At 41.0% G+C, this 17600-nt stretch overlaps 1 protein-coding gene across 1 annotated transcript in view; it reads left to right on the forward strand.

Moving 5' to 3' along the window:
- Positions 1–17600, forward strand: part of LOC103677269 (zinc finger protein 805) — a 46423-nt gene that overhangs the window by 11694 nt on the left and 17129 nt on the right. Inside the window, 2 exon segments of the mRNA XM_008706539.2 lie at positions 158–1650; positions 8488–8505. Coding sequence (XP_008704761.2) covers positions 158–1650; positions 8488–8505 — 1511 coding nt within the window.

A 17600-nucleotide genomic window follows, 5' to 3' on the forward strand; every position in this document is an offset into this window, starting at 1 on the left:
AAAGAAAGACATTGCTATCCTGGGATTCAGAGGTAGTAGCAAGACAAAGAGACACTATTTTGTTCTTCATTTTTTTTTTCTTCATTTCACTGAAATGCTCATTTTTTTCAATGTTGGGATTACCAACAGACCTTTCTGTGTATTGGATTTCTTTCAGGTGACAAAGGAAAACCCAAGATCACAGAATCTACCGCTAGTGAGCCAGCCCTATCCGAGGGAGTCTTCTTCCAGGAACAACTAACACAAGGATTTCAAGGGAACTCCCAGGTGCACCAAACTAAGCATCAGGATGGGTCATTGGAAATGCAAGAAGAACACTTGAGACCAGAGATGGACCTCCAGAAGGAGAAGCTCCCTGGGAAATCAAGCTCCGAACATGGCCACATAGGGACAGCTCGTAATGCATGTTCAAGGACTGTACAGGAGCTAGTTCCTCTGGAAAGTGCTGTCCATGACCATGACTCATGTGGATCAGGTAAAGATCCTGTGATTCAGGAAGAAGAAAATATCTTTAAATGCAATGAATGTGGGAAAGTCTTTAACAAGAAACGCCTCCTTGCTCGACATGAGAGGATTCACTCTGGAGTGAAGCCCTATGAATGCACTGAGTGTGGGAAAACATTTAGTAAAAGCACTTATCTCCTTCAACACCACATGGTCCACACAGGGGAGAAGCCCTATAAGTGTATGGAGTGTGGGAAGGCCTTCAACCGTAAGTCACACCTTACACAGCACCAGCGGATTCACAGTGGAGAGAAGCCTTATAAGTGCAACGAGTGTGGGAAGGCCTTCACTCATCGCTCCACTTTTGTCTTGCACAACAGGAGTCACACTGGAGAAAAACCCTTTGTGTGCAAAGAATGTGGAAAAGCCTTCCGAGATAGGCCGGGTTTCATTCGTCACTACATCATCCACAGTGGCGAGAATCCCTATGAATGCTTTGAGTGTGGCAAGGTATTTAAACACAGGTCATACCTCATGTGGCACCAGCAGACTCACACTGGGGAGAAGCCCTATGAGTGCAGTGAGTGTGGGAAAGCCTTCTGTGAGAGTGCAGCCCTCATTCACCACTATGTCATCCACACTGGGGAGAAGCCCTTTGAGTGCCTGGAGTGTGGGAAGGCCTTCAACCACAGGTCATACCTCAAGAGGCACCAGAGGATTCACACTGGGGAGAAACCCTATGTGTGCAGCGAGTGTGGAAAGGCCTTCACCCACTGCTCTACTTTCATCTTGCATAAAAGGGCCCACACTGGAGAAAAACCTTTTGAGTGCAAAGAATGTGGGAAAGCCTTTAGCAATCGTGCAGACCTCATTCGACATTTCAGCATCCACACTGGAGAGAAGCCCTATGAGTGCATGGAGTGTGGGAAGGCCTTCAACCGCCGGTCAGGGCTCACAAGGCACCAGCGGATTCACAGTGGAGAGAAGCCCTATGAATGCGTTGAGTGTGGGAAAACCTTCTGTTGGAGCACAAACCTCATTCGGCACTCTATCATCCACACTGGAGAGAAGCCTTATGAGTGCAGTGAGTGTGGAAAAGCCTTCAGTCGCAGCTCATCCCTCACTCAGCATCAGAGGATTCATACTGGGAGAAACTCTGTCAGTGTAACAGAAGTGGGAAGACCCTTCACGAGTGGGCAGTCCTCAGTCAACCTCCAAGAGCTCCTATTGGGGAAAGACTTCTTGGATGTAACCACTGAGGAAACATCTTACTCAGAATCTGATCATTCATACCAAAGAGAAACCCCTCAGTTTCCTTCCCTATGAGAAACCCTTCTGTTGCAGGATATCATTTGTCATCTAAGGAGTCAGACTGGAAATTGACCCAGTCTAGAGCCTTATTCTACATCTGAGAATTCATCCAGGGAGAGATCCAGTGGTTATATGCATGTAGGAAAATCTCCAGCTACATCTTTTTAATTTATACTGCAGTATTATCTCAGGAATTTTTTTTTCTTTTCTTTTCTTTTCTTTTTTTCTTTTTAAAGAAATAGAGACTTAGAAGAGAAAATGAACTGCAAACACAAACACATTTTCTTTCAGACTTCTTTGCCAACCCTTTGGCACTCTGTCATGGATTCTCCAGTTTACTTGGCAGGAGGAGGGTTTTGTTTTAGAGGTAAAGGACCTAGACTTTTATGTGTCTTGTATATACATTCATTGCTGTCCACTGTCAAGAGAGTTCATTGAGAGCAGGTTTGGAAACTTCCTGAACATCTTCTTTGTTGTAAAACATTGTCTCTGTTCTTAAGGAGCTTAATTTTTGTGAGAAATACAAAGGCTGGAGCCATCGAACACCTTTATATCGAGGAGATAAGAGTACACATATGAATGGGCACATTTTATTGCACCAGTTAAAATTGTTTAAGGCTTTGATTTTTTTTTTTTTTAAATGAACTTTCATGTGGTTTTAAGGAGCTGATACTTAGACTTTTTCTTGGTCCTGTAGTATTGGTTTACTTGATTGCTGTAATTAGATGGTAAATCTTCTAGTTTGTGTAAAATGATTTCTCTCTCCTTATTCTTTTTATTTAAAACTGATTTAGCACTCCTCATTACTTTGAATTTCCACATAAACTTTTGGAGAAGCTTGTCTATTTTATGAAAAAATCTATTGAATTTCAATAGAAATTGAGTTAAATTGTCAGATCAATTTGTTGAGATTTGACATCTTTACCGTGTTGAGTCTTCAATTTACGAACACAGTATGTCTCTATGTTTAAGTATTGCTTGATTTACTTCATCACTGTTTTATAAATTTCAATAATAGGTCCTGTATGATTTTTATAAGGTTTATATCTAGGGTTTTTTTTTTTTCTTTTATTATAAGTGGCATTGATTTTTAAACTTTCAATTTCCACACAAGTTTTGGTAGTATGCAGAAACGTAATTAAAATTTGAATGTCATTTTGGTATCCTGCAACCNTGCTGAACTGTAGGCGTTTATTTGTTTTGATAGAATGCTTTGGGGTTAGAAAACATAGAAGTATTATCTACAAAAGAGACAGTTTTACTTCTTCCTTACCATCTGTATACCTAGTATTTTCTTTTCTCGTCTGCTGTACTAGCTAGGATTTCCAGTATGTTGTTGAACAGTAGTAGTAAGAATGGATATCCTTGTCTGGTTTCTGATATTAGAGGGAAAACATTCAGTTTTTCATCAAGTCTGATGTTAGTGTAAGGGTTTTTTTATAGAAGTTTCTTATCAAGTTAGAAATTTTCCCATATTCCTAATTTGCTATGTGTTTTTTTCCTTGTTATTGTGAATGTTGAATTTTATCATACGCTTTTTCTCTACCAATTGATATAATTTTGTGTTTTTTCATCTGTAGCTTGTTGATATGATGTATTACATTAATTTGAGTTTTGAATGTGGAATCAGCTTTATGTTCTTGAAATAAGCCCTACTTAGTTTAGAGTATAATTATTTTTGTATATTACATTACAGTATTCAGTATGCTAGTGTGTTGTTGAGGAAGTTTTCCTCTAATTTCATGAGTGGTAATAATACTAGTTCGTTCTTTCATTCATTTTTGTTTGTTTTTTGTCTTTCGTTTGTTTCATACTGCCATTGGTTTTGGTGTCTAGGTGATAGTGGCCTCCCAATATGTATTGGGAGTATTCTTTTATTATGTGGAAGATAGTATATAGAATTGGTTTTATTTTTAATGTTTGGTAGCATTCTCCAGTGAACCATTTATGCCTGGAGATTTTTCTCTGGATGCTTTTTAATTATGTATTTATTTTATTTAATATGTATAGAACTGTTCAGAATATCTGTTTCATATTGGATGAATTTTCATAGTTGTCCTTTTTTAGGAATTGTTCCATTTCATCTAAATTTTCTTATTTGTTTCAAGTATTCCTTTATTATATTGTTTATGGTGGAAGAATCTACTCATACCTCCTGTTAAATTCCTGATATTGGAAATGTGTCAACTCTCTTTTTTATCTTTGTTAATCTTCTTAGATACTTACCATTTTTTGAGTCTTTTTAAAGAAGCAGCACTTTATGCCACTGTTTTTTCTCTCTTTTTGTTCCTGATCTCACTGATACTTGTATTGACCTTTATTATTCTTCCATCTGCTTTGCTGGTATTTTCCTTCATCATTTCTTGGGATAGATGCTTAGATTACTGATTTGGGCTTTTCTAATATAAGCATTACATTCTATAAATTTTCCTCAGCACTTTCCTCACAAGTTGTAATACATTTTAATTACATTTCATTTGGTTCTAAGAATTTCTTTATTCAAGACTTCCTCTCTAACCTATAAATTATTTAGAAGTACATTGTTTAATTTCCTAGTGTTTGGAGTATTTCATGCTTTTTGATAATGACTTCTCATTTGTTTTATATTTGATCTGGTTGTTTAAATTTGTTGAGATTGCTTTATGACCCAAAATATGGTCTATCTTGATGAATGTTTATAAGGTTGCTTGAAAAGAATGTGTATTCTACTGTCATGGGATGGAGTTTGTATAAATGCCCACGTGATCCTGTTGGTTGATGATGTTATTCAGATTTTCTCTATCTTTGATGATTTTCTGTTTAGTATTGCTCTCAATAGCTGCGAGAGGGATTTTGAAGTCCTGCAGTATAATCTGGAATTGTCTGTTTCTCCTTTTAAGTTCTATCAGTTTTTGCTTTGAGTATTTCAAAGCTCTGTTGTAGGTGCATACACATTTAGGATTGCTCTGTCATCTTGGTGTGTTGACTTTTATGTCATTGTGTAATGTCCCTTTTTGCCCCTGTAAATTTTCTTTGGAGTATACTTTATCTGATATTAATATAGTCACTGTTGCATTTTTGGGGTAATATTGTGCACTTTTTGGTTTATATTGTTCCATAATTTTATTTTCAGCCTTATGTATATGATTTGAAGTGAGTCCCCGGGAATAGCACATATTCAGGCCATGCTTTGTTTTTATCCATTTTGCGGATTTCTTTTTTTCAGTTGCTGTATTTAGACCATTTAAGTTTAAAGTAATTACTGATATGTTAGGGCTTAAGTTTGCCACTTTTTGATTTGGTTTTTCTTTGTTCCCTGTTTATTTTTCCTCTGTTGTTTTGGGTTTTTTTGTTTGTTTTTTATCTTTTGTTTTGCCTTCCTGTGGGTTACTTTAATTTTTAGAATTCCATTTGATATATCTATGATGTTTTTGAGTATATCTCTTTGTATTTTAGTAGTTATTTTAGGTATTGTTTTATACACATATAATTTATCACAGCCAATGGTGTCAATACCTTAGCACTTTGATATGTAGAAATCTTACTTTCATTGGTTCCTTTCCATTCCCCACTCTTTAGTGTAATTGTGTTAAGTACTTCCTCTTTATACACTGAGCATCATAGTGGATGATGTTTTTTGCTTCAACTATCAAACAATTTTTGCAAAACCCATGAGAAGTGTAGTCTGTTTACCTCTACTTTTATCCATTCCATTATTCTTTCTTCTTAAAATCTCAAGATTTTTTTTTTTTTTTGGTTAGCATTTCCTTTCTTTTTTGCAAACTCCTATACAGATCTTCCTTCACTTGTGATGGAGTTACACGTCAATAAACCCTTTTTAAGTTGAAAATACCGCAGTCAAAAATGCATGTAGTACACCTAACGTACTGACCATCATAGTTTAACTAGCCTGTGTTGCGCATACTCAGAACACGTACATTAGTTTACAGTTGGGCAGAGTCATGTGACACAAAACCTGTTTTATAATAAAGTGTTGAATATCTCTTGTAATATACTGACTACTATACCGAAAGTGAAAAACTATGATTGTATGGGTACTTATTAACATACACAGCTGGGCCTAAAGAATGTTTGAAGTGGTGAACTAAAATTAATTGCTGGATAATGGGGATGCTACAGTGACAAGATCACCAATTTCTCTTCCTTGTGATGAGGCTGAGGAATGGCTGGTAGACGGCACTAGGACATCAACACTTGTTGATGGTTTAGCCAGTATAGTGTTCTTTGGGAAGATACCAAGTTTTGACTGTGCAGTTTGTTTCTTTTTATTATTTATTTTTCTGTAGCAAGCAAGAGCATCCTGTATCTGCCCATCAGCTCTTGTGAATGTCTTGTGCCTGACATCCATGTCTTCTAACTTCCAAATGCCACTGCTGATAGTAGCAGAGTCCTCTGTCAGTTTGTGACCTTTCTTGTTGCTTCATGTGTAACAGTTTCTACGTCAACTTCTTTATTTCTTTGTCCTTCCAGTTTGATCAGCTCCTCAATAGAAAGCTTTTCAGCCTCAGTGCCAACAAGCTCAGGAATATCCTCATTATTAATGTCCAACCCTGGCTGTTTCCCAAGCACTAGTATCTTGTTACTTACTATTCATCAACACCAGAATCTTTGCTAAATCCTCTGAGTGTGTTCACATATATCTTCTATCGTGCATTGCTACATGACTTCTCATTCTGGAAGGATCTAGAATGTGAAAATCTTTCTAAAACTTGGAGCATTTGGCTAGATTCAGTCACTTCAGCAGCCTATACAAATCGCATAAGTAGTATGCTTTGAACATACCTGTTGCACCTTGGTCCATTGATTGAGTGTAGTTGTCTTTGTTGGCAAATGTACATTGACATCAGGGTGTATGTCCCTGAAATGCTGTGGATGCCCTGAAGCATTATCTCAGATAAGAAGAATCTTGAATGGGATGTTGTCTTGCCTACAGTAGTCTCTTGCCTGTGGAATAAAACAGTTTGAAAACGAGTCTTTAAACAGTGCTAATGTCATCCAGGTTTTCTTGTTATGGTGATAATAAATGGGAAGCACATACTTGCTCACGTTCTTGAATACTCTAGGGTTCTCTGAGTAAAAAAGTCTTTCATTTGAACTCTGAAACATTTCCACCCAAAAGCAGCATTATATGTCTTTCAGTGCTTTGAATCCTGGCACTGTCTTGGACTCGACAAATGTATGAATGCCCCAGCATAACCCTTCCAGAACAAGTTTGTTTTATTGTCATTGAGTATTTGTTCTGGCAAGTATTTCTCATCTACAGTTACGCTATGCAGCTCTTCCTTAAAAGCTTCAGCACCTTCAGTATGGGCACTTTCTGCCTCACTGCTAACCTTCACATTATGAAAATTATGGTGCCTTATGAAGCACTGGAATCGCTTAAGACTTTCTATAAACATTTGTGTATCTGTGGGGTCATCAGCATGCTTTTTAGTATATTGAAAAGACTTCTTCCCTTAGGTTGGATTGTCAGTGGGCTAAATAGTATGTGCTATTGTATTTGGTCTTCTATCCATGTGCCAAGTAATTTCTCAAGGTCGTCAATCGGCCCATCTCTTTTCTTCTTGATGACAGTGGATTTAAACCAATACTGACCATTAATATGATTGTTGGTTAAGAAAGTCCTAACTCACATGTGATGGCCATTACTAGCTTGCCACCTTCATGCTAGGTAATTATCTTGAGTTTTTTCTCAAGAGTAGTTGCCTTTCTCTTCTCACCAGAGGCGGGAGGCACAGATGGGTGTTTTGTAGAAATGATGGGATGGGAAAACACAAGACACGATACCCAGAAATGCTGGCAGCATAGTACACTGTAGAGTATCAGTAGTCTACCCTTGTAATTGCAGGGCTGACTGGGAGATGTGCTGCCCTAGCGTCACAAGCGAGTATCACATTGCATGTTCCTAGTCTGAGAAAAAAAATCAAAGTTCAGATTTTGAAGTACAGTTTCTGCTACATGTATATCACTTTCACAGTATCATAAGGTAAAAGAAATCTTAAAACCATTCTAGGTCATCTGTAGTCTTTCTTATGGGGAAGGTCTTCTAGTAATAAATGTTTTTTTCTTTATCTACGAATATAAGTCTCCTTCATTCTAGTAGGATATTTTTGTGGGATACAGTATTTGGGGTCAGCAGTTCTTTCCTTTTCCTTGAAAAGCATGTCATTTCCTTCCGTTCTCCTTGGTTCCAGATGAGAAGTCTGCCATTTGACCCATTGTTTTTCTATCTGTAATGCTCTTTCTGCCAGGCTGTTTTCATTGTGGTTTTTTATTGTATATAGAGTTAAAAAGTGTGATTATATACTGGCATGAAATTTTGGGGGTTTATCCTGTTTGATGTTTGCTTAGCTTTTTGAATCTGTTGGTGTGTGCCCTTTGCCAATTTGGAAGATTTTTAGATATTCTTCAAATATTTTTTCAGTCCCACCGTTTCTCCTCTCTTTCAGGACTCCAGTAATGTGAGTGGTAGATCTTTTGTTCTTGTCCCAGAGGGTCCTTGGACTCCCAGTCCCTCCCTGTTCCCCAGTCTGTTTTCTCTTCGTTGCTTAGAGTGATTTATTTCCATTGATTTCTCTTTGAGCTCACTGAATCTTTTCTTTCTCGTATTTAATCTATTGAACTCATCCAGCAATTTTCATTTTGGTTTTTTATTTTCTCAGTTGTTTAATTTCTGTTTGTATCCTTTATACATCTTCTGTTTCTCTGCCTAGTTTGTTGTGCCAAAGAAAGACTCTGAGAAAGCATGCAGTACTGTGTAGTCCAAAGTCCTATTTTCTGGTGGTTTATCTTGACGTTGGAATAGAAATCCTAGATTATAGGGAGGAATGGAAGGCCTGCAGTCTTCTGTGTTGGTATCCATGTATATTTCTAAGAACAGACTTGAGAATTGAGAGTGATATTCAGAATGTTTAGAGTTTTGTTCTCCAGGAAAGGTTTCTGTGTAAAAGTCCCCAGGTCTCTATAACTGCCCCCCACCCTCGCTACTGGAAAGTAGAGCATTTCTATGAAAACTTTTCTAAGCTGAAATGGCATTAGGAAAGAAGCAGTTACCATTAATTTATGTGAAAAAAAATTTTTTAGCATTCCCAGACTCAAAAAATAACCTCTCTTAGGGTTTTCTGATACTTTAGGACATCTTGGTAACAGATGCACAAAATAAATCAAGATAAAGCCCAGATGCTCACAGACACAGTTCAAAGCTATGTTGGCTCGATGCTGAGATTCTGAGTAGTTCCTGGGGAAGGAGCTTTGTGGTTCCAGTCTTGCTGCTTGGGGTGTGCACTGCCTCTGGAACACCTTGCTACAAAACAAATTGCTGAATTCTGTTTTCACTTTTCAACTTTTTTGATACGTGAGAAAATCCTTCTCAGATTTCTTCTGGTTAGTGAAAGCAAGTACTAATGTAGGTCTTCTGTAAAAGCAAAGTGGCGTAAGCAAACTTTTGAAAAACAGTACCTGTGTAGCCTCAAAGGAGAAAGAGGTCCCTCCTCTTCAAGGACCACTTCCTCTTTGTGGTTGGACACATATCCCCAATCCCTGATTTGTCTCTTTTATACCCCCACTGCTTGGTCCTTAACTTCTCTCTCTCTTTTTTTTTTTTTTTTTTTAAAGATTTTATTTATTCGACAGAGAAAGACAGCCAGCGAGAGAGGGAACACAAGCAGGGGGAGTGGGAGAGGAAGAAGCAGGCTCATAGCAGAAGAGCCTGATGTGGGGCTCGATCCCGTAATGCCGGGATCACGCCCTGAGCCGAAGGCAGACGATTAACCGCTGTGCCACCCAGGCGCCCCTTAACTTCTCTCTCTTAATCCCCTTCTGTCCTCCTAATCTATACCTGTGTTCAAGTCTGTAGTCTCACCCCCAGGCACCTTCTGCCCCACATGCCCAGTGAGCTCTGCCCTTCTCTTTCTCTCATAGGCACACCCTGTGTAAATGTTCTGTCCACTGTCCCCACCCACTCATGTCCCTTTACCCTACTGACAACTAAACAGTGGTCTCCACCACTGTCACCTGACTTAAGCAAGTCTCACAAAGTTCCCTCTTGTCCTCCCACCCTTCTCCACCCCCCTCAACACAAACAGTCTGTTATTGGACCTTTTTACTGCTGTCCACCTCTTTGACTTGAAGGTACTTTCCTGGTTTCTATGAGTTTCTGCCCTACTCTTTCAGAGGATCTGTGTCTTCTTCCATCTGTTAAACAGTTGCGCTTCTCAGAATCTGTCTGTCGCCCTTGCTTTCTCATCTGCGAGGTGTTTCATGAGTGAGTTAATTCCTCCCTCGAGGTATTTTATGCTCAGTGATCTACAGAGTTCCCCAAATCCTTGTCTCCAGGTTGAATGTTTCTGGTCATCCTTCCACGCCTTGGCAGTATTCGTACGTACTGAGCCTGTCTGCATGTGTCGTGTGGTCATGGCCATCACCATGAGGATGCACCTGTACTAGTCATGAGAGCAAGCAGATACGGTGTGTTACTATGTGTCAGTCGTTGTTTTGAATGTTTTACACACACCAACTCTTCATCTTTGTGATAACTCTTTGTGATAGATGATGTTATCTCCATTTTACAGATCAGAAAACTGAGGAACAGAAAGGCTAAGGGATTTACCCAGAGTTGTACATTTAAACAAAAAGTATGAGACTAGGGTTTTGAGGCCAGCTAGGGTAGCTGCAGGATTCATGTCCGTATCCTTTCCTATATTCCGTTTCATAGGATAAGTCTGTTTTTCTGGTCACCATCATTTTTATTAAAATGGGTCAAATTATGCTCATTTAGCTTTAATCCCTTTTCTCATTTGACTGTACACCTTGGCCATTCCTTCAGGTTGAGTGAGATAAACCAGACTTTTTAATGGCTGCATAATCTGTTGTAACGTAGAAATTTACAGAAAATTTCTGGGTTTCAAGTGGTAGGGAGGTAGAAGAGGGTTACAGGAGGCATTTGATTTTACACATCGTGTTTGAGGTGCCTGAGAAACATCTCAGTGAATCCCACTATGTTCTGTCTTGTTGCCAACCTGGAAACCTTGCACCCATTTTTCTTTCATCATCCCCACATCCAGCCAGTGTCTCATTCTATTGTCCTTAGCTTTTTATTTTCTTTGGTAGACACTTGATGTATATGTGTCTTAGTATAATGGCCACACACAGCAGTGTATTTTTATTATAATGTTTGCCCCCCCTCCCCGAATGTTTACACAAAGCTGTGTATATAGTTGGCACAGTCTATAGCATATGTTGACCTCAGAGAGAAACCACTACGGCTCTTATGGCAGATCTCTTAAGACTTGAAAAGTCATAATGGTGGTAGAGGCGTTGGCGTATAGCTCAGTGGTAGAGCATTTGCATAATGAATGGTGGTATTGGAAGTCCTCAAGACTACCCCTGGTTTAATGATTTGCTAGGAAGACTCAAAGGACTCAGCATATACTCAACTGATTTATTTATTACAGCAAAAGGATACAAAGCAAACTCAGCCAAGGGAGAAGGCAGAAGTACTGAAGTTCTTCAGGAGTTCTGAGTGCTTAAGTTCCATCAGTGAGTAATGACAGCATCTGTGAAATGTCTACTAGGGAAGCACATTAGAAACCATGCCCATGGGGCGCCTGGGTGGCTCAGTCGGTTAAGTGTCTGCCTTCAGCTAAGGTCATGATGCCAGGGTCCTGGGATTGGGCCCCACATCAGGCTCCTTGCTCAGCAGGGAGCCTACTTTCTCCTCTGCCCCTGCCCTGCTTGTGCCCTCTCTCTGTCTCTGACAAAGAAATAAATAAAAATCCTTTAAAAAGGAAGGAAGGAAGGAAGGGAGGGAAGGAAGGAAGGAAAGAAAAAGAAGGAAAGAAGAAAGAAAAGAAAGAAAAAAGAAAGACTCCATGCCCAGGGTTTTTATTGGGCACTCTTTCTAGAATCAAAATTCTAGACCTCCAGAAGGATAGCAGGTCACCAGCATAAGCCATATTGCTGACACAAACAATAGGCACACTGAGCCATTTGTCATTTCTGGGAATTATGGGAAACCTCCTGAAATAAAGTTCCCAAACGCCACCCAAGGGCAAACTTTGAAGCTCAGAGGATAAAAGTTTTGGGCCTGTGATGTCAGCTCTTCTTCACAGTGACTTGAATGGTACTACAAGGTTGAGTATACTCACGTATCTTTTCCAAGCCTTAAATATAGTTTGCTGCAATGAAAAACTCCTAGCTTTGAGGAGACGGCTTATATACATGTAAACCATTGTAACTAAGTCAAGGTACAGTGGGTATTCTTAAAAAGTAGGGTTTAATTTAATGGTGACAAAGTACGGAGACTGGTGAGACAGGCTTTTGCCTCTCTTTATACAGATACGACTTTGGGTGATTTGATTTGCAAATATTCCCTCTTTTGCCTTTATTTCTACAAAGATAAAATGGCCAGGTCAGTGCTGTTATTTGCATTGCACGTGTGTCAGTAATTTCTCATTTACTCTTTGTTCCCGCTCCAAAAAGAAAAATATGTGGTCATAATGATTTCTGCATCATTAAATGTGCATAACTTGAGATTAAAGAATGTGGTGTTGCGGGCTTCGTCAGGCTGACGGATCTGTCAGAGTGAGTGACTGGGAGGGAGTGGGAGCGTTGGGCTCCAGCTGGGAGGGCCCTCTACGTAGAGACCTGATGCTGGAGGCCTGTGGGACTCTGGCCTCTGGGAGTATACGCAGCTCCCTCTGGTCTCACAGTTGTGCGATGCAGGGATGCCTCTGAAATGCTCGATGATGTCATCCTTGAATTCTGATGGTTAACGACGACCTATAATCTGCTCGCTCACAGGTAGGTCACACATCTCACAAGTGAATGGTGGGAGCTAAATTGTAAATGGGCAACTGGGTTTTCGCCTTCCTTGGAGCAGTGGAGTGTCAAGAGCGTGGGCCCTCTAGTCAGACTGGCTGGTTCCACTTCCTGGCCTTGTTCTTAGCTGCTGGATGTTGTTGTTGTTGTTGTTGTTGTTGTTAAGTCCCTGTTTATTCTGCTTGTGTGTGTGTCTGTGTCAAGCAGGTGTTGTCATTGTGAAGTTTCCCATGTGGGACCTTGCTGCTGTGCAATCCACTGCCCCCTCCCTGGTCCATCCAAACATCATCTGACACCAGCTTCTGCTTTACCTTCCGCTTTTATCCTCCAGTCGATTCTCCAAACTGAAGCTGGAGATATGGCTCCGATTTGATCATGGAGGGCTCCCCCCCCCGCCCCCTTTCCCTAAAATGTTTCATGACTTCCTTTTTTATCTTGGGATCAAAACCAAATCCTTAACATGGCCCATCCATGGACCTTAACCTGGTGTGGGATGTGCCTAATTTACTACCTTCTCTCTTGCACAACTCTGGTCTCTCTTCACTTCCGGTTTCCCTTTCCTCCACTTTCCCACCTGCTATGGTCTCTTCCCTCCCCACGCTGCCCATTTAGGGCATGCTTAGCCCTCCCATCTCATCTCACATAGCACTTCCTCAGGGAACCTGTCCAGCACACCCATCTAGATCATAACCCTGTATACATGGGTTCTTTGCTCCCCAAAGCCACCTTCCTGCTTGATGGTTTGCTAAGAGGATTCGCTCGACTCAGAACTGCTGTTGTACTCACAGTTACTGTCTGTGACAGCACAAGGACACAGGGTCACCAAAGGGCAAAGGCACACAGGGTAAAAAGTCCAGTGGAAACTAAGCCCAGCTAAGCTTCCAGGTGTTCCCTCCAGTGCGGTCGCACAGGGGCTGGCTTAACTCTCGGCACAGATGTGTGACAGTATGTTCACGTATCGCCAATGAGGGAAAGTCACCCAGGCTTCAGTGTCCAGGGTTTCTTCCTGAGGCATGCAGTCCCTTCGTGACTGACCACGGATACTCGGTGGGGTCGCACAAGGCAAAGATACAGTGTGGCTCAGAGCCTCGGGCATACAAAACCCACCATTCTCTGTGAGTCACACTGTTGGCATAAATTACCCGGTCAGACTGATGCAGCGGGGCCTGCAGATACAGGCCTAACGTCACTCTTACCAGGCCAGATGTTCAAGGACTCAGGTTGTCTTCTTAGAGCAGGTCAGGGCCCAGTTCTCTGGGACGCGCAGCGTTTGAGCAGCCAAAGCCTGTTCAGTGAACACTTTGCTGCACAGTCCCCCGTGCTGGCCCTTGGCTTAGGCTCTGTGACAGCAGAACAGTGATCTGTGCCTGAGCGTCTCTCTGCAGTAAAGCACTGCTGTGAGGGTGCGCTGTAGTATCGGCGGAAATCTGCTTACCATGTGAAGGAGGCAGTGTGGGGCAGGGGTAGATTACAATAACAACAATCCGCACTGTGAAGCCATTACATTCATGTCCACATTACTAATTTGATAACCTGTCCCTTCTGGTCAACTGTTTGTACTTGGTGATAAACCATCTCCCCTGTCACTACCTTAATTTAAGTCCGCATCCTCACCCATCTGGAATGCAGTCAGAACTTTCTAACAGACCTTCCCCCTCTCATGCCCCTTCCATAATCTAACTTCCATCTAGCACTCAGAGTAATCTTTTTGAAATATGAATCCGGTGACATCACCACTTTACTTAAAACCCTGCCATACCTACCCATGTCACAGTGTATTAACTGTATTTTCTTATCTGTATTCTTGATGCTCTGAATTTGGGGCCTTGCTCTCTGCAGCGAGGCTGGCTGCCGGTTCCTGGATAACCAGTTCTTGGAGATAGCAAACTACTGATAGGGGACTTGCCTTTCATATGCGGATTAGACAATCCAAAGACCCTAATGGGAGCCACCCCCTTCTTCCTGGCTTTCCCACTTCAGGAGACAATATTCTGTGCTGATCGTCCCAGGTCCTGGTACCAGACAAATAGGGACCCCCCCCCCAAGCCTGCCAATAGTATTCAAAATAGCCAGTCCTACACTGTCTCCCCTGCCCTGCCTCGCCTTTCCTGTGTTAAATGCAAAAGTTCTGGACCATTTTTTGTCCTCCACTTTTGCCTCCTGACCCATCCTGGTTTTCACACGGCCCTGCATCCTGAGTCTAGGGATTTGTAAGAATAAACTTCTTCCTTTATGATAATCATTTCCCTCCTCAAAATTTGCTCAGATAATGAGTCCCCCAGTGGCTAGCTAAGGGAACAGTGTTTCACACAGAAAACACCTAGGACAAGAAAACAAGTGGGAGAGCGGTGGGTACCTGAAGAAGGGCAAGAAGGCTAGTGTGGCCAGAGCTGCACCTATAAGGGTTCAAGTGGGACAAGATGAATCAGAGAGATAAATGGAGACCTCGTGTAGTGCCTTGTAGGCCATCAACAGGAGGCTGGAATGTTGCCTATATGCTCTAAAATGTACCCAGGGGAAAATAAATAAATAAAATGTACCCAGGAATTGGTTGATCTGGTATGACTCGTTAGACTTGTCCCAGCCATGTTACTTGGTACTGCAAAACTGCTTTCATTCTACTCTCCCACTCTTGCTCATCTGTTCTATTTCCTATCTCCACAGCACTCCCTCCTTTCAACCTATATTGTGTAGTGTTTTCATTGTTCTTCTTTTTAAATTATTGGTTGTTAGGATGAAAGATCCTCTACAGCAGGAATGCATTCTTTTTTGGTATATATGTGTCCCCATTGTTTAGTGCAGCCCTGTCAAAAAACTGGCACTCAATAAATATTGAATTGATCAAATAAATTATCTATAAATATATTTTTAAATCATTATGAGTGACAAAAGAGAAATAGAAGAGTGATATTGAGGTGGAGGATTACTTTAAAATTGAGAGAGATGGAGAGACCCCTATGAGGAAGGAATGGTTGACATGAGGAGTCTCATCACCCTGGACCACTTGTCTACAATCTAGGTATGAATGACTCAACACTATATCCTTCACAGCACTTTGCAAAGTGCCTTCCCTCAGCTCCTCTAGGAAATATTTGTAGAGTGAATGTTGAGTGGATTTTACCATAAGGCTCCTAAATGCTCCCATTGTTCGGACTATTGGTTGTTGATCTACTAGTTCCCTGTCTCTGCTCCCAGAAACTAGCATGTAACTCCATGGGGAACTACAGTCCGTGGGTGACAGTCATTGTTTGGGATTAGGATATGTTTGTGCTCCTGGTTCAATGAGAACAAGAGAGATTCTACAAGGATTGGAAGGAAGAGCTGACTGGAGCTGTCACCTGTTTGAGGGTGATTCCCCACTAAGTGACAGGGGCTGAACACAAAGATTACAGAACTCCAGGGTCGTGACCCATTTAATACATTCCTGTCCAGAGAGAATTTGGGAGTTGGTGAGTTTTTCCACCTACAGAGAACTAGAGAACATTCATGGGGTTTGAGGAGAGAGTTCCAGAATTATATTGCTTTCAACAAAGTTCTGAGGCAAATTGCTCCATAGCCTGAACCAAAAATATTCAAGGTTCTTGGGGTCCTGTGGTGTTTGATATTTGTTCTGCCCCAGGCAAGGTACTCCCAGGTTTGTCTTTCCAGGTTCTCTGGTTCCCCCAAGCAAAATTACTGAGCCAGTGCTCTTGACCTGGGAGTGGGGACCATGGCCCACTTCTCTCTGACACCCCCATTTGGAGAGCTGAAGGATCAGTGGGGTGGGTGGGAAGTAGCTTCAAGTCTTTTAGGCTGCCTTCTCCTAGTGTGGAAATACTTCCTTTCAGCGGGGGTGAAAATGATAGCGTACCAGTATTCTCAGCAGCATGGTGCCCAACGTGGAGCCTCCAACCCAGAAGTGGTGACTTGGTGGAAGAGACTTCTGGGACCATGTTGGCTAGGAATTTAACCTTAGCAACAACTAGCTAGGAGCAGGATGAGAAATGCAGACTTCCTGCCCCTCCTGGGAAGGTGACTCTCCAACTGGGAGTTGGGAGTGAGGGATCCCTGTGCTCTCATCTGCACCACTGTATAGTGGATTTTCTATCTGGCTAAATTGGGAATGTTGAAGGACAATGAATGTCTCAGTTCAAATACCACAGACTCTCACTGCTTTTACAGAATTATAGATCATCTTGAATAAATGTTCTTCATTTGTTGTATATCCTTAGGAACATTTTCCATAGACATTAAATCTTGTTTTGTTTTTGCTTGTTTTAAAACTTTCACCAGTTTCACTGGGGAATGAGTCCACGTAATTACTCATCTTGTCAAGCTAGAAGTCCCTCTATGCTCTTTTTAAAATTAAACAATTTTAGATTAAGTGTAAAGTGGCAAATATAGAGTTCCCATGTAACTTCCACCCAGTTTCACCTCATGTAAATATTTTTAGGATGTATGGTACATTTGTCAAAGCTAAGAAATTAACATTGATACAACACTGTTTACCTTACAATTTGGATTTTACTAAATTATTTTCCCCACTAATGTACTTGTGTTGCAGGATCCCATTCCAGGACATCAAGTTGCATGTAATCATTTTATGTTTAGTTTTCTCTCATCTCTGACAACTGCTCTGTCATCTTTTGTTTTTCATGATCCAAACACTTTTGATGAGGATTCATCAGGTATTTTATACGATGCTCCTCAATTTGCATTTATTTATTTTTAAATGAGTGAAGTTGGGGGTTTTGGGGAAGGACATCATAGAAAAGCTTTTTGCATTGTACTATGTGGTACATTGTGTCAACATGACATTACTAATGATGCTAGCCTTGATCAGGTGGTAAGGGTGGTGTCTGCCATTTTCCTCTGCTGTCAAGTTACCATTTTTCTCTCTCCAATCTTAGTCACTAAGTCCAGTCAACTGAAGGGAATCAAGCTCCATCACCTGAAGTAAGAGTATCTATATGTATTACTTGGAATTCTTTAGGAAGATTTCTCTTATCTCCCTCTATTCATTTACATGAGAGCACTATTCTTGTTTT

This window comes from Ursus maritimus, unplaced genomic scaffold (assembly GCF_017311325.1).
Source record: "Ursus maritimus isolate PB19 unplaced genomic scaffold, ASM1731132v1 scaffold_19, whole genome shotgun sequence".
Taxonomy (NCBI): domain Eukaryota; kingdom Metazoa; phylum Chordata; class Mammalia; order Carnivora; family Ursidae; genus Ursus; species Ursus maritimus.